The sequence below is a fragment of the Rhinopithecus roxellana genome, chromosome 8 (assembly GCF_007565055.1).
Source record: "Rhinopithecus roxellana isolate Shanxi Qingling chromosome 8, ASM756505v1, whole genome shotgun sequence".
Lineage (NCBI taxonomy): Eukaryota > Metazoa > Chordata > Mammalia > Primates > Cercopithecidae > Rhinopithecus > Rhinopithecus roxellana.
This window is the reverse complement of record NC_044556.1, coordinates 37,264,360-37,290,866: the sequence shown is the minus strand read 5'-3', so window position 1 is coordinate 37,290,866 and position 26,507 is coordinate 37,264,360. Positions and strand designations below refer to the sequence as shown.

General features: G+C 35.4%; 1 protein-coding gene across 4 annotated transcripts in view; it reads right to left on the bottom strand.

The window, feature by feature from the left end:
- The window catches only part of SYCP1 (synaptonemal complex protein 1), a 125,454-nt gene extending 99,231 nt beyond the window's left edge, over positions 1–26,223 (bottom strand). For 2 of the 4 annotated variants that reach the window (XM_010371950.1, XM_010371951.1), the window contains exons 1-12: positions 26,008–26,223; positions 25,460–25,592; positions 24,377–24,461; positions 23,821–23,864; positions 23,599–23,652; positions 22,386–22,550; positions 21,300–21,367; positions 20,320–20,393; positions 6,383–6,441; positions 5,112–5,181; positions 4,436–4,509; positions 3,039–3,147 (exon numbers count right to left, since the gene is read on the bottom strand). In XM_010371950.1, the coding sequence (XP_010370252.1) occupies positions 3,039–3,147; positions 4,436–4,509; positions 5,112–5,181; positions 6,383–6,441; positions 20,320–20,393; positions 21,300–21,367; positions 22,386–22,550; positions 23,599–23,652; positions 23,821–23,864; positions 24,377–24,461; positions 25,460–25,567 (910 nt within the window). In that variant the 5' untranslated portion in view covers positions 25,568–25,592; positions 26,008–26,223. The remainder of the gene's footprint in view (positions 1–3,038; positions 3,148–4,435; positions 4,510–5,111; positions 5,182–6,382; positions 6,442–20,319; positions 20,394–21,299; positions 21,368–22,385; positions 22,551–23,598; positions 23,653–23,820; positions 23,865–24,376; positions 24,462–25,459; positions 25,593–26,007) is intronic. The other 2 variants (XR_748928.2, XM_010371949.2) reach the window with 2 other exon arrangements.
- Positions 26,224–26,507: the final 284 nt, after the last annotated feature.

Below are 26,507 nucleotides of genomic sequence, written 5' to 3'. Positions count from 1 at the left end.
ACTGTCTGTATAAAACAGTAATAATAATGTCCTGTCTATAGAACTAAAATACACATATTGTAGCACTATTCACAATAGCAGCAATATGGAATCAACTGATATTCATCAACAGATGACTGGATAAAGAAATGTATATACAACAGAAAAGAAAAAAGAAAAAAACTTAAAAAAAGATAAAGAAATGTATATATATATATATATACACAAATTGGAATACTGTTCAGCCACAAGAAATAATGAAATCATATAAAATATTATTGTTATCTGCTTAATTTTTGATAATTAATACTCTTTAGGAACCAACTATTATTAGCAAGTGACAAAATAAATTAGGTAATATCAAGCAAACATTAAAAAGAAAAACAAAAATTAGTTGATCATAATTAATTTAAATGAATATTTCTAGGCAGGATGGAGTAGTTAGTAGCATACCAACTCTCACGCTGGAAACAACCAGAAAAGACAGAATGACATAAAAGGACTAAATGGGATAAGATTCTTAAAAGAAAACTGCTGAAAGTGAACTGATAAAGTACAACTGACATCTGCCGATCTGGGTATAAACAAAAGACTAAGATGCTGTCTTAACCCAGGCAGAGGCCTGTTGCTAAGGAACAGAAAAGCCAGCTTACTTTTGAGAGGTCTCAAAGAGCTAAAGAAACAAAACTGAAGACTTGAAAAACCTTATATACTTGGCCAGTTTCCTTTCATTTAGCTCAGTCTCTAACTGGATTCAGATAATCAGCCCAACACACACCCAATTTCTCTCTAGCAGAGAAAAGACAACATCTTTGGGAAGCTCCAAGATTTTTCTTATTACAATGTACAGAATTTAATTTTAAAAATTACTGGGCACACCAAAGGATAAGAACAAATGCCCAAAGAGCAAAATAAAAAAGTAAAAGTAAAAAGAAAGAAAATCAAATAGTGGTTGCCAGAAGCTGCAGGAAGAAAGGAATGGAATGTTATTTTTTAATGGGTACAGAGTTTCCATTTTGCAAGATGAAAAGAGTTCTTGGATGGTGAGTTCTTGGAGAAGACAGATGGTGGTTATGGTTGCATAACAATGTGAACATACTTAATGCTGCAGAACTGGACACTTAAATATGATTAACATGGTAAATTTTATGTCACACTTATTTTCCCACAGTTTTAAAAAAGAAACAATAGAAATAAACCAACAGATGAGACATATATTAAAATAAACAGAGAATAGCTATAAAATATCAATGATGAATATATATTTAAGAGGTGAAAAATGAGATTTTTAAAAGAGGAGAAAACTTAACCAGAGAATTGAACTCTTAAGTAATCAAATGGAAACTTCAAAATGAAAAATATATGATTCATTTAAAGTAAAGAATTCAGTAGATGGGTTTAAAGCAAATTAGACACATCACAGGCAGGATTAGATAACAGACCAGTAAAAAATATCCACACTGAACACAGAGAAAAACAAGTGGAAGATACATACATATGGGAAACAATGAAAAATCACTTAAATGAACACATTTCAGTGGGTATGAGTCTACAGAAATCATATAGAATTATAGCTATGTATTACTTTTTTCAGTTTATAAGATTAAATATTATTTCATTTATCCAACTATTGAACTCATATTATGTGCATAACAATATACTAGGCACTATAGTTACAAAGATATTTAAAACCCAATCCCTCCTCAAGACACTTCTAGTCACAGGGGACAGACAAACAGGTAATGCTTATGCCATTACTAACAATTTAGCCAACAGACTTGGGGTGGAGAGAAGAGATTCATTCTGAGCAGAGGTAGTAGCCAAAAGCATGGGGTGGGATCGAAAGATCACAAAATATAGCTGAAGTTAAATTATTTCAATATATCTGGAGAATATCACATAGTTATGACAGTAAGATGAAATTAGCAGGTATAGATTGGCAGAAACCAGATAATTATTTGCCATGTGAAGAAAAGAGAATGTTTTGAAGAACAGAAAAACATAAGATCCCTATAATGTTCTGCAAGGTGCATGGTGTTTCACAAACACTATGCCTTCTAAGTGTCCTGTCTTTTGGAAAAGTTTGAAAAATATTCACTAATAAGACAGTCTAAACATGACACAACACTCAGGATCCTTCATAAAGGGATCCAAATCTTTTACAATTTCATCTGCCTGAGTTCAATAAGATATTGCCACACCAGTCAGTTTACTAAAAATATACCCTAACATTCCTACTTCCATGACTTGCACAAGCCATTTATTCCACCTATATTGTCTCCTCCAGTTCACTGTCTACTAAACTTTTAAACAGTTCAACAGTTTTTTCCTACTGCCTTTCTAAAGGTCTCTCTCTGGGAAAAATTAGTAACTCTCTCCATCGTGCTCCCATACGATTTGTTCATTCAAAAAATAATTTTTGCTAGGCACAGTGGCTCATGCCTATAATCCCAGAACTTTGGGAGGTTGAGACAGGTGGACCACCTGAGGTCAGGAGTTCAAGATCAGCCTGGCCAACATGGCGAAACCCTGTCTCTAAGAAAATACAAAAATTAGCCGGGCATGGTGGTACACACCTGTAGTCCCAGCTACTAGGGAGGCTCAGACAGGAGAATCACTTGAACTCGGGAGGCAGAGGTTGCAGTGAGCCAAAATTGTGCCACTGCACCCCAGCCTGGGTGATAGAGTGGGACTCCATCTCAAAAAATATATATTATTAATTTTGAGTGCCTTATATGTGCCAGGCACTGTTCTCGACACTTGGAATGCAACAAACAGTTTCAAGTCAGTGAACAAAAAAGACAAGGTCTCTGTCTTTGTGGAGCATATAGTTGAAACATTTGAAAAAGGTAACAGCATGGAAAAGGGAAAAGAAGAGTATATGTATTTTACAAAAGCTTCCCAGATTAATCTATTATGCCCTCCTCCAACCAAACCAACTCAGATTGAGAATTACAGTACTAGAAAGCATTAAAACAAACTTGTAATGAAAGCCAACATTTAGAACATAACAAGAGGAATACATAAGGTACATTATACTATCTTATATGAATTCTTACTTGTCTTTTCCTCTAATTGATTAACTTTATCTCTGGATTCCTCTAGCAGAAATGTGAAATCTTTCATTTTATTTTCTTTCTCAGTGATTTGGATCAATAGGAGTGACACCTAAAATATTTAAATAATACATTATCAATATAAAAAGTTAAATATGACATCTTAACATTTATAATACCTACAATTATTTTATGTACTCATCTACATGCTTTTCAGCTGGTCCACTTAACCCTTCTACGCTGGTCTCTACTCCCTGGCAGCCGATGTAGTCAGAGAACTGGCCCTATTATCTTTGTAAGAGACAGTGGCATATCAAATTGAAAAAGGCAATCTCTAAACATGGGTATTCCAGGCACAGGGATGGGTGGGGGTATATATAATGGAAAAGTCAACATATATAATGGTAAGATTCAGTCTGTCTTTGCTATCCTGCCCAATCCAGCTCCAGAATGCCATCAGCCAAGTTTGTATTCGCAAGCAAGAATTTAGAAAGCCCCAGCAAAAAAAATTGTTACAAATAATGACATTTAGGAGTCCTCAGCAAAAGCACTAGCTGGCCATGCCATCATTTTACAAGGAAACCCAACAATCTGTAAGCTCTGCCCATGCACTTAGAACACCAAAAACCATTTTAGTACTTCACTCTATTTTTGTAGTTTTTATTATCCTCTCTGTACTGTGAATTAATTTTTTAAATTATTAAGCAGATATCCCTGTTAACCATGTTAGAAGACATCCTGTGGCAAATCAGACAAGAAAAACTGCAAATATAGTGAGAAATAGAAGAGGATTCTATTATAGATATTGCTTTCCATTTGAGAAGCAGAAGACTTGAAACTGATAGAGATGGCATAATAATAATCTGAAACATTCTTGTGAATGCCAAAGGATATAGAGTTAACATTTTCAAGTCTTCCACTACGTGACATTAATATAAAAAAGCATCTGTGTCTTGTTTTCTTAGGCTAAAAAAGAAAAAAGAAAGAAGCAACAGAATATTTTAGTTCCTCTTCATTGGTATTATGAATAGCACATTTCAAAACAAACTGCAAAATGTAAGTTGAGTAGTCAATGATCATTTATACATTTTATGAAGCTTTGGTCTGAGCAAAGGTTCTCACAAAATAATATATTTTGAGGCAATATCCTATTACTCACTGATATAGATATTATAGAATAATAATTGATTAAAACCCAAAAAAAGCTAGAGTGAGTACATATTTGAGTCAACAAAAATTAAGTGAGTCTAAAGGTTAAATATTTAGATATGTATAATGTTAAAATTCTCTCACAGGAATTTATCATACATTCAGCAAATATAAACTTCTTTTGAAATTTTAAGTATTTAATGAATTAGCAAACATAAAGAATACAAAGAGTTGTTTTTTTAAAAAAAAACCTGCTTTTCCTTGTCATTTACTTCCTTCTTGTATTCTTGTTCAAGGTGTTGGATTTTTTCATAATCTTCCTTTACTTTAAAAATAAAACAAATATACTGTAATGTCATAACATAATTGTATCACATTTCTATTACAAACAAAATTTAAAGTTTATTTCACCTCTTTATTTATCTCTAAATTATATTAAACTCTAAAAGTTTGTAATGGGTTAAAATTGCTGTTTTCATCCTTATTTTCTGTTTAGTAAAATAGTAAATATAAATAATATCAGTTACAATAACCTAAAATTTTACAATTCTTATATATAAAAGTTTATTCTCTAAAACACACTAATCTGAAACAACAGGTTTTAAGTATATATAATATGATATATATAAAATCATTTTAACATGCATACTATATACCAAGATATGTAAAAAGAGACCAAATCACATTCTAAAAAATATATAAAATTAGTTTGATTTCATGAAAGATGTAGTTTTAAAGCCCAAAACTATTTTTAACAAATATTAATTCCCTGCCACATTCCACAAGATTTAGAGGGCTTACAGAAATAAAGAAAATAGAAAATAGTTGAGAGCATCAGGCAAAAGAGATGAAAACATTAATGGAATCCAATACAAATATAAATAGCAAAATAGTAATATAAAAATTAAGTAAGATCCCTATCCCTACACTTAAAATGCATTTCCAGTCTGGAATTCTCAGCTTGCACACGAAGCTCCTCAAAAGCTGTTATCATTTTCTGAAATATAAAGTTTAACTTTTAAGAATCACACTTAGATTTTTTCAAATAGCTTTCTTCAAACTATGAAAATATTATCAAATTTGTATCATGTGATCATTAAATTTAAAACCACACAATTTGGAATAATTAAAACACTGTAATTTGAATTACTTACTAAAAATGTATTAAGAGGGCCTTATGTTAGTTTCCAGGTGCTTAAATGCACTGGCAACATGTTATACAATACAAAACAGCAGCAAATGGATTGTTGGTACACCAGTTATTTACTTAATAGCATGTATCAAAATCTGTAATTTTATATTTATTTGTGCTTATTTATTTATGTCTTCTCCACTAAAGTGAGGCCTCTCAACATGAATCCGAAGTTACACTTCCATCACCTGGCAGCATGTGTTCATTCAGCATTCAACAAATCTTGCTTTGTAAAATCAGGTTAATTAATTAATTAATTAATTACTGAGTGCCTATTATGTGCCAGGAACTGTTTTAGGCAATAGGGATAGAAGACAAAGTTTCTACCCTACTGGAACTTATAATAAAGTATAAAAAAGAATGCAAATACACACACACACACACACATATATATCAAATAAATGCCAAGTAGCTTTATGTGCTCTTAAGAAAAGTTAAATGAGGTGGATATATATAGAATAAGCAAATAGAAATTTTAGATAAAGTATTAAGGGGAGAATAACAAAAAAGAAGAATGAACTTTAAAAATGTGCATAAGACCTTAGACATAAAAGTTCTGAAAAAGGTACAAATTCAAAGAACCACCATCAGAAAGAGCTTAGCAAATTTGAGAAACATAAAAGAGTGACTATAGCAGAAAAGCAAAGTGAAGAATGACAGGAGATGAGAAAAAAAAGGTAAACAGAAGCCAGACACAGATGAATAATACTTTATCTGTTTTCAAATTAATGGTTATATGTAACAATGTGCTGATTTCTGACAAGAGTCAGCAAATATTTGATAAATTAAGTGATGTCACTAACATGTAAATCAAAAAGCTACTACATAACAAAACATTAATGCTCATAGTATAGAACCTTAGGAATTTTATTAGTGATACAATAATATATCAACAAATAAATAATCATCTTTTCAGTAAGAATAGTTGTCCATATCTTTGTGGTAATCACTATAATTTGCTTAGAAATTTCTATGCTTAAAATACTCAGATTTCATTAACACTCACCTCAATGTTATTATTTAGATCCATATAAACTTGCCTGGTTTCTTCCCGTTCATATTCATCTGTTGTTAATACAAAAATTTCAAAATTAAATTTTAAAATAAGGTATCAACAAGACAATGCTCAAAATGCCTCCGGAAAACATTAAAATATTTAAAATTCTGTGTTAATGATGAACATTGGGTTATCTAAATCATTACTGGGTCTTTTTAACTTGCATCAAAAGCTGTTTAGGTCCAGTCTGGTGTGAAGAAGCTTAGAAGTCACTGCTCCATCCTAACGACAAGTAAAAAGCTGAACAAACTAAAAAATTAACAACTCTTCTCAAATCTTAAGAGAAGTAAAGTCGCATGGCAAACTACTACCCCAAAATTGGAGAGACGGGCAAACACAGAGAGAATCACAACTTACCAGGGCAGAAACCCATGAGCAGAAAACTCTGTGGGCACCAGAGTCAGGGAAAGAAAACCTGAACTATAATTGATGCATTGCTGGAAATTCAGTGTAAACAAATCTGAGAGATACACTCTGTGGAAACTGGGTGTGGTGCCTCATGCCTGTAATCTTAGCACTTTGAGAGGCAGAGGTTGGCACGTTGCTTGATGCCAGGAGTTCAAGACCACCCTGGCCAATGTGGTAAAACCCCATCTCTACTAAAAATACAAAAATTCTCCAAGCATGGTAGCACATGCCTATAGTCCCAGCTACTCATAAGGCTAAAACATGAGAATCGCTTGAACCCAGGAGGCAGAGGTTGCAGTGAGCTGGGCAACAGAGCAAGACTCTATCTCAAAAAATAAAAATAATAAAATTTCTGTGGAGAACCAGTCATCAGAGAGGGCCCAGATTCTTGTGAGTTTTACCTTCTGGAGCTCTACCAGGTTTCTCACAATGAACATAGGAAAAACATCCCCTTGTGCTTCTGGCAGGAAAAGCCATTTTGAACTATGCCAATGTGTCCTGTTCTTAACAAGGCCTCCCTTGGGAGAGAAAAATCTGTTGGAAATTTGTCAGAGCCTAACTAACCTGGGGGAAGGGAAATACCCAATTCCAGACAGCTCTAGCCCTCCATGTGAAGTAAGGAAAATATCCAACTCCATCCCCCTCTAGCCTTCCACATGGAAAATGGGAAATTCCCGACTGCAGCCCACTCTACCCACCCTGTCCCATCTAAGGAGGAGTGGGATGCAAGGGCTGAGAAGTATTTATGAAGTTCATAGTCTGGAGGCAAAAATTTGCTGAAAAACTGAGACCTAACTATAGGTCTATGGAACAATCTTCCCCCTATACTTTACCAGCACATTACAACAATTCCTTTACCCGGTACATCATGTGTAGCTATCCAAAACAATAAAAATACAAGCATACTAAAAGGCAAAAAATACACTTTGACAAGACAAGACAAGCATCAGAACCAGACTCCAACACAGTTAAGGATGTCAGAATTATCCCAGACCAGTAATTTAGAACAACTGTGATTGATATACTAAGGGCTCTAGTGGATAAAGTACACATCACACAAGAATAGCTAAGCAATTTAAAGAGATAGGTGAAAATTCTAAGAATGACTCAAAACAAAAATGCTACAGATCAAAACCACTGTAACAGAAATGAAGGGCTTGTGGGTGTGGGGGCTCAGGCCCATAATCCCAGTCACTCAGAAGCCTCAGGCAGGATGATTACTTGAGGCCAGGAGTTGGAGACCAGCCTAGACAACATAGAAAGACCTTGTCTCTAAAAAAAATTAAAACGAATAAATGAAGGGCTTATTAGTAGACTAGACACAGCTGAGGAAAGAAATCTTTTTAAGTTGAAGATATTTCAACAGAAACCTCAAAAACTGAAAGGCAAAGACAGAAAAGACTAGAAAGAACAGAACAGAATATCCAAGAACTGTGAGACAACTACAAAAAGTGTAACGGGAATACCAGAAGGAGAAGAAAGAGAAAAAGGAACATAAAAAAAAAATATTTGTAACAATAATGACTGAGAATTTCCCCTAAGTTAATGTCAGACACCAAATCACAGATCCAGGAAGCTCAGAGAACAGAAAGCAGGATAAATGCCAAAAACACTATACCCATGCATATTACATTCAAACTACAGAAAATCAAAGATAAAGCTAGAGGAAAAAAACATTTTACCTGTAGAGGAGCAAAAAGAAAGATTATATCTGACTTATCCTCAGAAACCATGTAGGCAAGAATAGAATGGAGTAAAATATTTAAAATGTTGAGAGGAAAAAAAAAGCAACATAGAATTCTGTAATTTGAGAAACTATCCTTCAAAAGTGAAGAAATAAAGACTTTCTCTGACAAAAGTTGACCGAATGTGTTGCCAGCAGACCTGCCTTCCAAGAAATGTTAAAAGAAATTATTTAAAGAAAAAGAAAATGGTTTAGAAATTCAGATCTCTATAAAGAAAAAAAAGAGCAACAGCTGGTCTCAGTGGCTCACACCTGTAATCCCGGTGCTTTGGGAGGCTGAGGTGGGAGAATCACTTGAGGCCAGAAGTTCATAGTTAAGACCCCATCTCTACTAAAAAAAAAAACAAAAACAAAAAGAAAGAAAAAAAGAGCATCAACGCAGAAATAAGTGAAGACTAAATAACTTTTATTTTTCTTATTCTTAATTGGTCTAACATATAAGTTTGTCAAAAATAGCAATATCTACAATGGGCCGGGTGCAGTGGCTCATGCTTGTAATCCCAGCACTTTAGGAGGCCACGGCAGGTGGATCACTTGAGGTCAGGAGTTCGAGACCAGCCTGGCCAACATGGCGAAACTCCATCTCTACTAAACATACAAAAGTTAGCAGGGTGTCATGGCACATGCCTGTAATCCCAGCTACTCAGGAGGCTGAGACAGGAGAATCACTTGAACCCAGGAGGCAGAGGTTGCAGTGAGCTAGGATCATGCCACTGCACTCCAGCCTGGGCAACAGAATGAGACTCTGCCTCAAAAAAACAAAACAAAACAAAAAATAGCAACAATGTATTAGATTATAAATGCTTATTTTTGCTTTATATAAAAGAAATGAATGACAGCAATGATACAAAACATGGGAGGAGGCCAGGCGTGGTGGCTCAAGTCTGTAATCCCAGCACTTTGGGAGGCGGAGGAGGGTGGGTCACTGGAGGTCAAGAGTTCAAGACCAGTCTGGCCAACATGACAAAATCCTGTCACTACTAAAAATACAAAAATTAGCTGTGCTTGGTGGTGGGCACCTGTAATCTCAGCTACTCAGGAGGTTGAAACACGAGAATCACTTGACCCCGGGTGGTGGAGGTTGCAGTGAACTGAGATGGCACCACTGCACTCCAATCTGGGCAACAGAACAAGACTCTGTGTCCAAAAAAAAGGAAAAAAAAGATGGGAGGAAAGAATTATAAGGTACCCATAGTAACCTTGAAGCAGTAGAGGGTTATTTGAAAGTGGACTTGGATTACTGTAAATATATATTGCAAACTCTAGTGAAATCACTTTAAAAAGTAAAAAAAGAAGTATAACTAATATTCTAAGAAAGGAGAGAAAATGGAATCACATGAAAGGCTCAGTTAAAACCACAAATAGCATAAAAAGTGTAAAAGACAAAAATAGGAACAAAGAACAGGACAACAAATAGAAAAACAGTAATAAATACGGTAGATAATAATCCAACTATATCAATAATCACTTTGAATGACAATAGTCTAAATGACCAACTAAGAGATTGTCAGGGTGGATCAAAAAACAATACCCAACTACATGCTGTCTATAAGAAACTCACTTTAAATGTAAAAACACATCTAGAATAAAAGTAAATGGATAAAGATATGCCATATTAACACTAATCACAAGAAAGCATATTAACACTAATCAAAAGAAAATTTAAAACTTCCACTCTACAAAAGAGAATGTCAAGAAAATGATAATACAAACCACAGACTGGGAGAAAATGTCTGCAAAAGAAACATCTTTTAAAGGACTGTTATCTATAATATACAAAGACTCAAATACTGTTAAGTCTTTTCTCTTATTGTTGATTAAAATTCAACAATAAGAAAACAAGCAACTTGATTTAAAAAATGGGCCAAAGACTTTAACAGACACCTTACAAAATGAGACGTACAGATGGCAAATAATCATATAAAAAAGAGTAGCTATATTAATTTCAGACATAGTCAACTTCAAAGCAAGGAAAGTTGTCAGATACAAAGAGGGCCATTTCAAAATGCTTTTAGAGCTGAGCACAGTGGCTCATGCCTGTAATCCCAGTACTTTGAGAGGCTGAGGATGGAGGGTCACTTAAGTCCAAGAGTTTGAGACCAGCCTAGGCACCGCAGCAAAATCCATCTCTACAAAAAATAGAAAAATCAGTCAAGCATGGTGCTACACACCTATAGTTCTCACTACTCAAGAGGCTGAGGTAAGAGAATCCCTTGAGCCCAGGATTTCAAGGCTGCAGTGAATTATGATCACATCATTGCACTGCAGTCTGGGTGACACAGCAAGACCCTGTATCAAAAAATAAATAAATAAATAAAAATAAAATGCTTTTGGGTCAATTCTCCAAGAAGATATAACAATGTTTAACATGTATAGGTCTAACAATACGGTGTCAAAATACATGAAGCAAAAACTGGTAGAACTGCAAGGAGAAATAAATTAATCCTCTATTACAGCTGAAGATTTCAACATCTCTATCAGAAATGGACAGATTCAGCAGGCAGAAAATCAGTAAGACATGTAAGGTTGAGTGTCCCTTATCCAAAATGTTTGAGACCAGAACAATTAATATACCAGATTTCAGATTTTTTCTTAGATTTTGGAATATTTGCATTGTGTTTACCAGTCGAGCATCCCCAATCTGAAAATCCAAAATTTGAAATGCTCCAATGAGCATTTTCCTTTGAGCATCAATTTTGGCACTCAATTGGATCTTGGAGTATTTTAGATTTGGGATTTTTGGATTAGGGCTGCTTAACCTGTAGTTGGATTCAATAAAACCATCAATCACCTTGACATCTACAGACTGCTTAATCCAACAATAACATACATAGTCTTCTGAAGCTCACATGGAACATTCATCAAGATAGACCATATTCTGGGCCATAAAATATACCTTAACAAATTTAAAAGATTATAAATTGTACAGTATCTGCTCTCAGATCACAATGGAATTAAACCAGAAATAAATAACAGAAAGACAGCTGGAAAATCACAAAATGCCTGGAGATTAAACAAGACACTTCTAAATACCACCTTAGTCAAAGAAGAAATCTCAAGAGAAATTCAAAAATATTTTGAACTAAATGAAAATTAAAACACACATTATCAAAATCTGTGGGATACAGGAAAAACTGAGAGGGAAATTTATAGCATTGAATGCATACATTGGAAAAGACTATCTGAAATCAATCATCTAAATTTCCACTGTAGGCAACTAGAAAGAGAAGAGCAAATTAAATCCAAACTAAGAAGGAGAAAAGAAGTAATGAAAATTAGAGTAAAAACCATGAAAGTGAAAACAGAAAATCAATAATTTTAAAAAATCAATGAAACCAAAAGCTGGTTATTTGAAAAGATCAATAAAATCAATAAATTCTAGCCAGGCTAAGAAAAAGAGAGAAAAGATTCAAATTGCTAATACATAAATGAAAAAGGAGACATTAATACAAACCCCACAGATGTTAAAATGAAGACATATTATGAACACTTTTATGCCCACGAATTTGCTGACCTAAATGGAATGGACCAACTGTCAAAAGACACAACTGCCAAAACTCACAGAATTAAAAATAGACAATAAATAAGCCTATATCTATTAAAGAAATTAAGTCAATAATTAATAACCCTCCAAAACAGAAAGCACCAGACCTGCCAGCTTCACTGGTGAATTCTACAAACATTTAAGCTAGAAATTATACCAATTCTCTACTATCTCTTTCAGAAGATAGAAGCAGAGGGAATATTTTCTAATTCATTCTGTGATGCCAGCAGTACCCTAATACCAAAACCAGACAAAGACATTATAAGAAAACTACAGACAAATATCTCTCACGAACACAGATACAAAACTACTCAACAAAATATTAGCAAATCAAATCCAACAATGTATAAAAGGAGCCTGACACAGTGGCCCACACCTAAAATCCCAATTCCAGCTACTCAGGAGACTGAAGTGGGACGATTGCTTGAGGCCAAAAGTTTGAGACTAGCCTGGGCAACAGAGCAAGATCCCATTTCTAAAAAGAAATTTTAAAAATTATCTGGGTGCAGTGGCACACACCTATAGTCTCAGCCTCTGAGGAGGCTGAGGCAGGAGGATCACTTGAGCCCAGTAGTTCAAGGCTATAGTGAGCTATGATCATGCCTGTGAATAGCCACTGCACTCCAGCCTGGGTGACAGAGCAAGATCCTGTCTCAAAAAAAAAAAAAAAAAAAAAAAAAAAGAAAGTATAAAAAGAATTATACAACACACAACCAAATGGAATGCAGTCAAGGTATGCAAGGCTGGCTCAGCATTTTAAATCAATTATTGTAATCCATCACATAACAGGCTAAAAAAATTACATGATCATATCAATAGATACAGAAAAATTATTTGACAGAGTCCAACACCCATTCATGATAAAAACTCCTAGTAAACTAGGAATAGAAGGGAACTTGCTCAACCTAATAAAGAATATCTACAGAAATCTATAACTAATATCATATTCAATGGTGAGAATCTAGAAGCTTTCCCACTAAGATCAGGAACAACGCAAGGATGTCCCCTCTCACCATTCTTTTTCAACATTGTACTTAAAGTTTCAATTAATACAATAAAACAAAAAAAAGAAACAAATGGAATCAGACTGAGAATAAAGAAATAAAAACTATTTTTGTTCACAGATAACATAGCTGTCTGTACAGAAAATTTGAAAGAATCAACAACAAAAAAATCCTGGAACTAATAAGCAATTACAGCAAGGTTGCATGATACCAGGTCAATATACTATACAAAAGTCGATCATTTTCCTATATACCAGCAATGAATAAGTGGAATTTGAAATTGAAAACACAATACCATTTACATTAGTATACAAAAAAAATGAAATACTTAGGCACAAATCTAACAAAACATGTGTAAGAGCTATATGAGGAAAACTATAAAATTTTGATGAAAACAATCAAATAATAATTAAATCAATAGAGAAATAGTCCATGATCATGGATAGGAAGATTCAATATTGTCAAGATGTCAGTCCTTCCCAACTTAATCTACAGATTCAATGCAATCCCAGTAAAAATCTCAGCAAGTTATATTGTAGATCTCTACAAACCGATTCTGAAGTTTACATGGTGAGGCAAAAGACTCAGAAGAGCCAACACAACATTAAAGGAGAAGAACAAAGTTGGAGAACTGATACTACTCAAATTCAAGACTTACTATAAAGCTACAGTAATCAACATAGTGAGGGATTAGTGGGGAAAAGAGACATAGAGATCAAAGGAACAAAATAGAGAGTCCAGAAATAGACCCAAATAAATATAGTCAACTGTTCTTTGACAAGGGAGTAACAAATAGACCCAAATAAATATGTTCTTTGACAAAGGAGTAACAGCTATAAAATAGAGAAAAGATGATCTTTTCAACAAATGATGCTGAAGCAAGTGGACATCTACATGCAAAAGAAAAAAAGAATCTGGACATGGATCTTACACCCTTAACAAAAATTAACTCAAAATGTATCATAGACTTGAATGTAAAATACAAACCATAAAACTCCAAGATAAATAGTAGAAACCCTGGATGATCTTGGGTATCATGATGACTTTTTTTTTAGATACAATAACAAAGATACAATCCATGAAAGAAATAATTCATGAGCTGGACTTCATTAAAATTAAAAACTTCTGCTCTCCAAAAGATAATATCAAGAGAATGAGAATATAAGCCTCAGACTGGGAGAAAATGTCTGCAAAAGAAATATCTGATAAAGGACTGTTTTCTATAATACACAAAGACTCAAAATTGTTAAGTCTTTTTTCTTATTGTTGACTAACAATAAGAAAATAAGCAACCTGATTTAAAAATGGGCCAAAGACCTTAACAGACATCTTACCAAAGGAGACATACAGATGGCCAATAATCACGTGAAAAGATTCCCATCATATGTCATCAGAGAAATGCAATTTAGAACAACAATGAGATACCAATACACACCCCTATTCGAATGGCCAAAATCCAGAACTTTGACGACACCAAATGCTGGTGAGAGTATAGAACAATAGAAACTCTCATTCACTGCTGGTGGAAATAAAAATTGCACACCCAATTTGGAAGACAGTTGGCAGTTTCTTACAAAACTAAACATACTTTTACCACATGATCCAGGAATTGTGCTCCTTAGTATTTACCTAAAGGAGTTTAAAATGTCCACACAAAAGCCTGCACATGGATACTTATAGCAGCTTTGTTCATAACTGCCAAAACTTGGAAGCAACCAAGATGTCCTTTAGTAGGTGAATGGATAAATAAGCTGTGGTATGTGCGAACAATGAACGGAATATTATTCAGTGCGTAAAAAACGAACTATCAAGTGATGAAAAGACATGGAGGAACCTTGAATGCATACTACTAAGTGAAAGAAGTCAATCTGAAAAGGCCACATACTGTAGGATTCCAACTTCATAACATTCTGGAAAAGGCAAAATTATGGAGACAGTTAAAAGATCAGTGGTTACCAGGGTAAGGTGTAGAAAATCAACAGGCAGAACACAGAATTTTAGTGCAATGAAACTATTCTGTATTATACTATAATGGGGGACATATTTGTCCAAACCCATAGAATGTACAACACCAAGAGTGAACACTAATGTAAACTATGAACTTTGGACAATCATGATGTGGCAATGTAGGTTCATCAATTGTAACAAATGTGCCACTCTGGTGAGGTATGTTGATAATGGGAGAGGTTATACATGCATGGGACAAAAGCTTTGCAAACTGGACTCTACATAAAACACTACCCAAGACCCAGAACTATCCTTGAGTAGAGCATACATGAAATAGACCCAGGGCAGCACAGCAAAGGCATTGAAAATTGAACTGATATTGGAACTTCCACACTGAAAAGGCAAGACAGAACCTATTATGAACCTAAGTGAGCTGACTGCCTGTTAGAAAATAAACAAATAAACATTCTCTAGGAAATCTGAAGAGGACTCAGATTCTCACAACATAATATTCAAAATGTTCAGGACATAATCCAGAATTGCTGAACATTCAATGAACTAGGAAAATTTAACCATTCTAAGTCTCATATTATTAATTATTATCTAAGATAGCTGATGACATAACCAGTAAAACTAGGATCTATGGGGGAAAAAAATCTCAGAAATGGACCCCAAGATATTCCAGACAGTGGCATTACTGGATACAACTATGGTTATTATGTTCATAGAGATAAAAAGTAGAGCTTTAAAAAGTCAGCAAAGAACTTAAAATTCTGGAAAGTGACCCTACAAATTTTTAAAGAACCAGCTAATACTCAACCAGTAAATACAGTAACAGAAATTAAGACATCAACTGATAAATTTTAAAACAGACAAGAAGTAACTAAATAGAAAATCAGTAAACTGGAAGGGAGGTTAGAAGAAATTATGTGGGCCAGGGCAGTGGCTAATACCTATAATCTCAACATTGTGGGAGGCCAAGGTGGGAAAATCACTTGAGCCCAGGAGTTTGAGACTATCCTGGGCAACATGGTGAAATCCTGTCTCTAAAAAAATACAAAAATTAGACAGGCCTGGTTGTGTGCGGCTGTAGTCCCAGCTACTTGGGAAGCTGAGGTAGGAAGATTGCTTGAGCTTGGGATGCGGGGGTTATAGTGAGCCAAGATGGAACCACTGCACTCCAGCCTGGGCAACAGTGTGAGACCACCCCCGCCCAAAAAAAAAAAAGAAAAAAGTATCCTGAGTGGAGTATAGTGAGAAAAAAGATGAAAAATACATACAAAATCAGAAATACAGAACAGTGGCCTCATTATTGTGACCTGAAAAGATTGAATAGGCTCTCATCTCAGGGACTTTGCACGTAACTGCTTCCTCTGCCTGAAATATTCTTTCCCAAAATAGATGGCCCACTCCCTTACTTTATTCAGGTCTCTACCCAATGTCACTTAATCAGAAAAAACTTCCCAATCACGCTGTCCCAAAATATTATCTCCTTAAGCAGTTATCACCTAACATATATTTTATTTATTCACTATGATCTGTATTCTCCCCCCTCACTAGACTGTATACTCTTTCTTTTTAAAGTTCTGCGATACATGTGCAGAATGTGTAGGTTTGTTACATAGGTATACATGTGCCATGGTGGTTCGCTGCACCTATCAACCCATCATCTAGGTTTTAAGCCCCATATGCATTAGGTATTTGTCCTAATGCTCTCCCTCCCCTTGCCCCCCATCCCCCGACAGGCCCCGGTATGTGATGTTCCCCTCCCTGTGTCCATGTGTTCTCATTGTTCAGCTCCCACTTATGGGTGAGAACATTTGGTGTTTGGTTTTCTGTTTCTGTATTAGTTTGCTGAGAATGATGGTTTCCAGCTTCATCCATTTCCCTGCAAAGGACATGAACTCATTCTTTTACAGAAAAAAGAACCCCATTCAAAAAGTGGGCAAAGGATATAAATAGACATTTCTCAAAAGAAGACATTTATGCTGCCAACAAACATATGAAAAAAAGTTCATCATTACTGGTCATTAGAGAAATGCAAATCAAAAACCAGTGAGATACTATCTCACGCCAGTTAGAATGGCGATTATTAAAATGTCAGGAAACACCCGATGCTGGCGAGGCTGTGGAGAAATAGGAACTTTTTTCTTTGAGATGAGCTCTTGCTCTGTTGCCAGGCTGGACTGCAGTGGCGTGATCTCAGCTCACTGCAACCTCTGCCTCCCAGGTTCAAGCGATTCCCCTGCCTCAGCCTCCCAAGTAGCTGGGACTACATGCGCCTGCCACCTCGCCCAGCTAATTTCTTTTTTTTTTTTTTTCTTTTTTTTTTTTGAGACGGAGTCTTGCTCTGTCGCCCAGGCTGGAGTGCAGTGGCCGGATCTCAGCTCGCTGCAAGCTTCGCCTCCCGGGTTTACGCCGTTCTCCCGCCTCAGCCTCCCAAGTAGCTGGAATTACAGGAGCCTGCCACCTTGCCCGGCTAGTTTTTTTATTTTTCAGTACAGACGGGGTTTCACCGTGTTAGTCAGGACGGTCTTGATCTCCTGACCTCGTGATCCGCCCGTCTCGGCCTCCCAAAGTGCTGGGATTACAGGCTTGAGCCACCGTGCCCGGCCGCCCAGCTAATTTTTTTTTGTATTTTAGTAGAGATGGGGTTTCACCATGTTGGCCAGGCTGGTCTCGATCTCTTGACCTCGTGATCTGCCTGCTTCAGCCTCCCAAAGTGCTGGGATTACAGGCGTGGGCCCCTGTGCCCGGCCTAGGAACACTTACACTGTTGGTGGGAGTGTAAATTAGTTCAACCATTGTGGAAGACGGTGTGGTGAGTCCTCAAGGAAATAGAACCAGAAATACCATTTGACCCACCAATCCCATGACTGGGTATATACCCAAAGGATTAAATATCATTCTACTATAAAGACACATGCACATGTATGTTTATTGCAGCACTATTTACAATGTCAAAGACTTGGAACCAACCCAAATGCCCATCAATGACAGACTGGATAAAGAAAATGTGGCACATATACACCATGGAATATATACTCTTGTAAGAGTAGAGACTTTGTTCACTGCTGTTTTTCATCAGCATCTAGAAGATTTCGTGACATAGCAGGCACTAAAAAAAATATTGAATGAATGAATAAAAGAAAGAAAAAAGCACCACAATAACAAAAAGACTGGTCAACAACTTAAGGTAAGAATCTGTATAGAGTTTACACTAATAATAAGGCAAATATCAAGACTTTAAAAAAAAAAAAAACTTTCTACATGTCACATCAAGACAAACCTCAACTTTAGTCTATTAAAGAGACAACCTTGAAAAATGTTGGGATCTCTAAACCTTCCTCACCATCTGATCTCTAACTTAGCTAAAAACTAAATATAAGAAAGAACTGTTGTCAGGTGCAGTGGCTCATGCCTGTAATCCCAGCACTTTAGGAGGCTGAGGCGGGTGGATCACGAGGTCAAGAGATGGAGCCCATCCTGGCCAACATGGTGAAACCCTGTCTCTACTAAAAATACAAAAAAATTAACCGGGCATGGTAGCAGGCGCCTGTAGTCCCAGCTACTCAGGAGGCTGAGGCAGGAGAATCACTTGAACCTGAGAGGCGGAGGTTGCAGTGAGCCGAGATTGTGCCATGCACTCCAGCCTGGTCACAGAGTGAGACTCCGTCTAAAAAAAAAAAAAGAAAAAAAAGAAAGAACTATCAGACTTGTCTCTCTAATCCAAGTTATTTTCTGCAAGACAGCCAATGTACTATACTTCTACCCTATCACTGTACTTTTTACCACTTTTTATATCTAGGCAGAAAAATTAATCTTGAATGTTGGATACACAGGATATAGCAGAGGAGCTGGTAGTGGCATGGTACATTCTGGAAGATATACATAGTTTTAAAAAGCAAGGTACTACAGGCAGGGACTAAAAATAAAAAACCCGGCCGGGCACAGTGGCTCATGCCTATAATCCCAACATTCTGAGAGGACAAAGTGAGAGGATCACCTGAAGTCAGGAGGTCAAGACCAGACTGGCTAACATGGTAAAACCCCGTTTCTACTAAAAATACAAAAAATTAGCCAGGCGTAGTGGTGCACGCCTGTAATCCCAGCTACTCAGAAGGCTAAGGAAGAAGAATTGCCTGAACCCAGGAGGCGGAGGTTGCAGTAAGCCAAGATCGCACCATTACACTCCAGCTTTGGCAACAAGAGCGAAACTACATCTCAAAAAAAAAAAAAAAAAGAATAAAAAAACCTAACAGTCAATGTTAGAAATAACGACAATAATAATAATAAAATACCCAACATTCATTGAGCACTTTGCACTGTTCTAAGCATATTTATTAACATTTAATTCTCAGGACAATACTAAGAGGCATTTAATTAATAAACAGAGTGACAGAGAGACTACATAATTTACTCAAATTATTCAAGCTCCCCAGGTGGACAGAGACTGAAAGTCTAAATTTGAGCACAGGCTGTCTAATCCTTAAGCCCAAGCTGTTAAGTAGTAAGCTGCATGATACAAATTAAAATTTTTACCGAAGAAAAATAGAGACTATCCTGAAAAAGCAGGTAGACAGTATTTCCCAATGGATTCTTGGCAGAAACAAAGTAAAGTCAGTGTCAAATTATGGCAAAAACACAGACTATTATTTTTTATAATCACACATTTTTATTTTTCATCAAAACGGGAAAAAAATCCTACTCTACAATTTAAAAAAATGAAAACATGCTTAAAAATTTCTAAACTGTTCTTTCACATATACAACACAACCATATTATAATATTTCAAAAGAATGTTTCTTTAGGAAAAATTTGGTAATTCTATTTAGATTGAAAATAAACATTGCACCACTGTTCATAAATACAATGGCTTTAGCAAAGCCTCTACTGGTATTTTCTATTATGAGCATGGCTATGTATCTTATTCTTGATTGAATTTCCTAGTTGTTCCAGACAAAGATTAGTCTCAAAATCATACCTTACCGGAAACCAGGATTAACTATAAAGACAAAGAATATACCTTTTGACATATATTACCTTTCAAAAATTTTTGAGCTTTCAAAACTCAAAAAATTGTGACTCTCCTTATTACTTACATAAAAATAGTCTGAGGCACATATAATTTGTTCAAATCAGAATTGGTTCCAAAAATTAAAAAGACAATTTCTTCCCCTCTCCACCTCTACCAGTAAAATAAATGAATAAAATCACATAAAACAAGAAAGATATTTACATTTCTTTGTCTTTTCTGCAGATCTAGCACAGGTTTCTTTGAGTAGATTACATAAATGCCTTGTGGCATTATTCCTGAAACAAAGGAAAGAGTTCGCCTGTGTGTAATCTGATCCCAAAGCAAAATCACAATATGTGTTATGAAATATATTGTTACAATTTTAAGAAATTTTTAAAATATTATAATATTTGGTATATATCACCTTATTCATAAATGACTATATGAAGAAACAGTGGGTTGACTATACTACTAACAAAGATGATTTAGTAATTGCCTCCCTTTAAAAGCAAAAGTTCTAGTAACTGGCCACTAAAATAAACAAATAAAAGTGACAGCTCCTTAACAAGTTTCTACCCAAGTTGCTATCAATAAATTTTCAGTAGACAGGTCTAGATTTGCCTAAGGAAAATAATGAGAATAGGTTGGGCCATTCATTAACAAATTAACATATGTCTAACCTTCAAAACACAAAATAAGGTAACTTTCTGATTAAGCATTCATTATGTGAATAATGAGACCTGTGACTATCTTGAAGTTACTAACACATATGGCAGTTAGACTTAATTTTCTAACTTATCATTTTTCTGTAGAAATAAACTGTTACATTTTCAAAAACAGGAATTTGAGTAAGAATTAACTTGGAACTAAGTTAAGCCCTATTTTATAAGTACTGTACTCAAGGCAGCAGTGAAACAGACAACATATATAGGTAGGTGTAGATACAGAATTATCAGGCATCTTACCAAGGAATGTTTATTCCTGATGCCTGACATTTTAAAAAGTGAAGTTATTAGTCAGTGACCACAGTTTGCCAAACACAAGAATGTATGTCTTCCTTTTTCCGTAGCACTCAGATATAATTCTACTTATAAATTCATATTATATAACATATAGAAAGTGCTCAATATGTTTTGGAAATTATTTTAGTAGTAAATTTGGAATAAAGTGTGAAAGAACAAATTCATTAAATTACTACTTACTCTTTTATTAAATCTTTATTTTCTTGAATTCCTTCTTCTAATTTCAAACTTACTTTTTCATTTCCAAACTAATTTATAAAACAGAACAGTTCATCACATTTTGCTTATTAGCAAAATAAACATGAATATAATCATTAAGCAGTATTTCTTTACTAATGCACAATAGTCGAAAAGAATTATTTTCTTTCCACATAAAAAGGAAACATTTTTGTAATAGCTTATGATTTCCCTTAAGAATATGGCCTTCATCAATCTAAAATAAAGATGGCTAAATCATCTCCAAAAAACATTCAACAATATTTTAATGCAATATTATCTTCTCTAAATATTTTGAAGTAATGTTTTATTTTTGTCCTAACACAATGTCACATTTTCTCAACATTTTTTTCACTTTATGCTACACAAAAATTTACACAGTTTCAGCCAGGCGCAGTGGCTCACGCCTGTAACCCCAGCACTCTGGGAGGCCGAGGCAGGCAGATCACAAGGTCTAGGAGTTCGAGATGAGCCTGGCCAATATGGTGACATCCCGTCTTTACTAAAAATACAAAGATTAGCTGGGCGTGGTGGCAGGTGCCTGTAGTCCCAGCTACTTGGGAGGCTGAGGCAGAAGAATCGCTTGAACCCAGGAGGCAGAGGTTGCAGGGAGCCGAAATGGTGCCACTGCACTCCAGCCTGGGTGACAGAGGGAGATTCTGTCTCAAAAAAATAAATAAATAAAGTTACACAGTTTCAAATTTAAAGTGTTATCTGCAACTATTGTACTCTAAGAGAATATATTTATATAAAACATCAATAGGAATAAAAATTGAAACTCTTTATAAAAATTAGAATCATTAAATCAATTTTATATAAAGTGATTTATTATTTCCCTAATCATTTGCACTAAGCATTATACAACTTGTCCTCTATGCTCATTCTTAAAGTTAAAATGTAACCAGTATTGATGTAACTTTTAAAAAGCAGTATTCTTAAAATATTCATCACAAAAACAAGATCAATCCAATTTATCCCAAATAATACTCTACTTTCAACAGTATTATAAGATTTACTATACTATGTTTACAATTCAAAATTTTATCATACCTGCAGTTCTTGAATGGCTTTTCGCTGTGCTTCAATTATCTTTCTGTTTTCTTGCAACTTATTTTCTTTCTGTTTCAGTTCAGCTTCTATACTTACTTTCCATTTTTTTATCTTTTCAGCCTCTTTATACAGTTTTGAATACACTCTGCTCAATGCCTCTGAATTCTATTAAAATAGGTTTTCAAAAATTAATTGTTCAAAATTCTAATATAACCAAACTACGGCTGCCTACTGAAAATATCCATATACTAATAGTTGAGACCAAATGTTTCCTCAATTTAAGCACTAATAGCATACTGAAAGCCACATTAACTCTTTTAAACTACTAAGGCAATATTTACTTCATTAAAGTTATTGGTCATTTGACTAAATTATACCTTGCTGAATAAAATGAAATGGCTCCATAAAAATATTTTAGTTAGTGAGAGAATTTGGCTGGTTAAAAGCTAAAATAAATCAAACTATAAAAATCTATAAATCTTAACAATAGTCTTGAAACACTTTGATTATACAATCAGTTTGAAGATTCACTAAAGGACATGAAGTTTAAAATATAATGACAAGAAAAATAAAAGTTAACACAAGATACAATTTTCATCAAGTCTGATGTTTTATATAGATTTCCTGCCTTTTTTAAAATCCACATTATATTATAAATATCACAGATTTTTAATCACATCAATTTCTGCTGGTTGATAACTTTTTCTTATAAAAATATATAAATAAGTTCTATATATTTTAAATTGTTTGGTACTATAATCACAGCCTCAAACATATAGTACCTTACCAGGCTGTGGAATTTCTCTTCATTTTAAAGACATCTATATGCCATAAATAAGAAATACCTTTGTAACTAAAATCAAAAGTATATAGCATGTCCTACAAATTCCTTATACAATAAACCAGCCAACCAGTCAATTTCATGTATTAATTAAAGGCTGATTTTGTAAAATACTCTCTTGATACTATACTTTTCACGTATAGTACCCATTTCCCCTCTTCTTGATTTCATGGTTTAAAATGAAATTGCCTCTACATAAATGGAACTTTCATAACCCAAAAAATACAGAAGCAGAAAAAAAGGTTTTAAAGGATATATTTTAAAACATTAACCAAATAATAATCCTTTTCAAGCTTCAAAAGAAATATACGTATAGGTAATAAGTTATATTCCAATTGTAAGAAATTTAATATGAATGGGAAATCTTCTGACCTCCAAATCAGAGTCTTTTAGTCCTTCCTGATAGTGACAGTCAGAATTACCAACCTAAAAAAATAGATGTTTCTATAAGAAAATACTTCTGATAAGAGCTTCCAAATAATAACAATTAAATACAGAAGACTAGTAATGCAGTAACTAAAGACATTTTTCTTCTTCAAATAAGCAGTTCATTACCTAAATAGGTTATATCTGTTTGTACTATGCTTAACTGACCTGCTCAAGCATGGGCAAGAAATTAACTTTTTGTAAAGCAGGATCTGCAAGATAAAAGACGACAGGTATTAAATATGCCAACATCTTTTTTTCTTTCTCTTTCTTTTTTCTTTTTTTGAGAGAGAGAGGGCGTCTGGCTCCGTTCCTAGACTAGAGGGCAGTGGCGCCATCATGGCTCACTCTCTAGGGCTCAAATGATCCACCTTAACCTCCCAAATCGCTGGGACTGCAGGCACATGCCACCACGTCCAGCTAGTTTTGGGGGTGGTGGGGTTTGTTTGTTGGTTTTTTTGTACAGACAGGGTCTCCTTATGTTGCCCAGGCTGGTCTCAAACTCCTGGCCTCAAGTGATCCCCCTCTCTCAGTCTCCCTCCCAAAATGCTGGAATTACAGGTGTTAGCCACTGTGTCCAGCCTTATTTTTTATAGTAAGTATTATATCTAGCTTTTGTGTCAAGAATACTGATATAATACTTATGTTACATTTTCAATAACTAGCGATATATATAACACAATGTTTCCATATAAGCTGATACACTGCTTTTCCAGGCCCTTACCTGAATCAATGTTTTCCCCATTTTTGGAGAGGTTAGTCATTGCAAATGGAAACTCAAAATCATCTTCAGTACATTTGTTGAAACTCTAGAGACACAAAGAAGTTCTTAAATATGCTGTTTCATACCACTCTGATACTAATAGTGTAATATATACATATGTAATATACACCTGCTTAAAGAGGTCAACTATAATTGCAAATCCTTTAAAGTACATACATGTTTAAAATATCAAATGCCTTTTCTATATTAACAAAGAAAAAATCTAATTAGATATTTCCACTTGTAAGAAGAAGCTAAACAATAAATTACTCAATATATGGCTTTGTAGGTATTCAAGAATAACAGTAAATCTAACTAGTAGTATAGAATAATATTAGCAGATTGCTTCAGTTTATGATTTCCCTTGATAGAATTAAAGATTGTCTTTATTGAATAGCATTTAATAATATATTATTGCCTATAGCAGCAACAAGAATTTTTTTACAGCATGTACAAGTAAAATATTCATTGCATCATTGCATCTCCAATATAAGAATCCAGATGATAAATTTTTTAAAATAATTTTTTAAAAGCTCTGTTTCATCTGGGAAACTTGGTATAATTCCGCCTATCCAATGATAACTCCATTACACAAATGAATTTCCCTCTTTGTCCTATCCACTAGGAAGCTCAGAGTCAAATCTGAAGCCCAGTCACAACACGAATTATTACTCATATATAGGCATGTGTCCAAATAGTCCTCATTTTTCTTGATAATTTTCCTAATTTTCTCCTAACATATTTTACTATCTCATAGTATCTGTCCTATAGTTGCCTCGAATCAAATACGGAAAGAAGGAGGATTAAAATAAGCAGGTTCCACTATGTATGCAGAGTTCTACGGCAGCAGTTATTATTTAAATGAATGATGCCTACATAATAATGCTCACTGTTCATTTAAAGTAATGGGATTCAAAATTCTTGGGTAAATGAGACCATTTATTGAGAAGAAATAATTATAAAACACCACCAGGAAGAAAGGACACTTTTCTTCATTTCCCTAAAGTTAAGAAGAGTCCAATTAAGAGTCACATGGAAATTTACCTTGAGGAAAGTGGAATCTCCTCCCAGGGTCTGAGGTTTCACCGCAGACACCTGACTGCTGCCTAATCTCGGTGGTACGAACAACGTAAAGGGCTTTTGCTTTTCCATTTTCTGTTACGGTTGTAAATATCTACTGCCCTGGGGGCGGGAGGGGAAGGAAAGTTTTTTTCACCGTGTGCCGTGAATACACTATGTATTCTTTAAAGTGATGTTTACAAACTAAATGGCTAAAAAAAAGAAATCCACGGGGCTCTCGCTACAGTGGAGCCCTACGACGTCGTTTACCGCGCAGTGGGCACAGGGATAAACCTTCGTTTCCTTCCCCCTTTCGCCCCACCGCCCGCCGCCACGCTGGCCTGAAAAGAAAGCCCCTTCCCTTCTCCTGCCCTGTTAAATTCCATCACATCGCCAGGAGGAACTGTCTTAAGTTCCTGGACCACTACCCAAAAGAAAACGGCGGCGGGCTGCGGTGGGGAGGTGCAGTAGCACAATATCGCCCCGCTCTGGGCTCAGTCCCCAAGAAAAGAACTCGGGGCACCTGCCCTCACCTTTGAAGAACTAGCGGGAAACCGTGGGCTCGGTGCCCACGCGAACTGCTACCTATGGTCTATGAGGGCAACAGAAAGAACCAATAGCTCCCGCCTCAGAACCTCAGAAAAGGCGGGAAATCGCTCAGGCTGAGCGGCCCGGAGCGCGTGGGCCACGGGCGGCTGGCAGTTCAACGGCTAAATAACCGTCGCTGCGTGGGCTTGCCAGGCTCCCAGGAGCTGAATCTCGCGAGATTTCCCTTCTCGTTAGGAACAATTCCTTCCCAGATTCTGTATTTCCTTGGAGTGGAAGTTCTTTAGGCTTCTGCTATTGTCGAAGAATGCTGGGGAAACTGTCAGGCGCTATGACAGACTGAAGCTGAGAGTGAAAAATCCATTTCTGTCCTCCAAGAGGTCACAATCTTAGGAGGGAAACAGGCAAACAATTACAAAGTCGTATAATCATTTAGGGTAATTCCTATGATAGGGACGTAGGGAAAGTGGCTCTTAGGGTGGCTTGT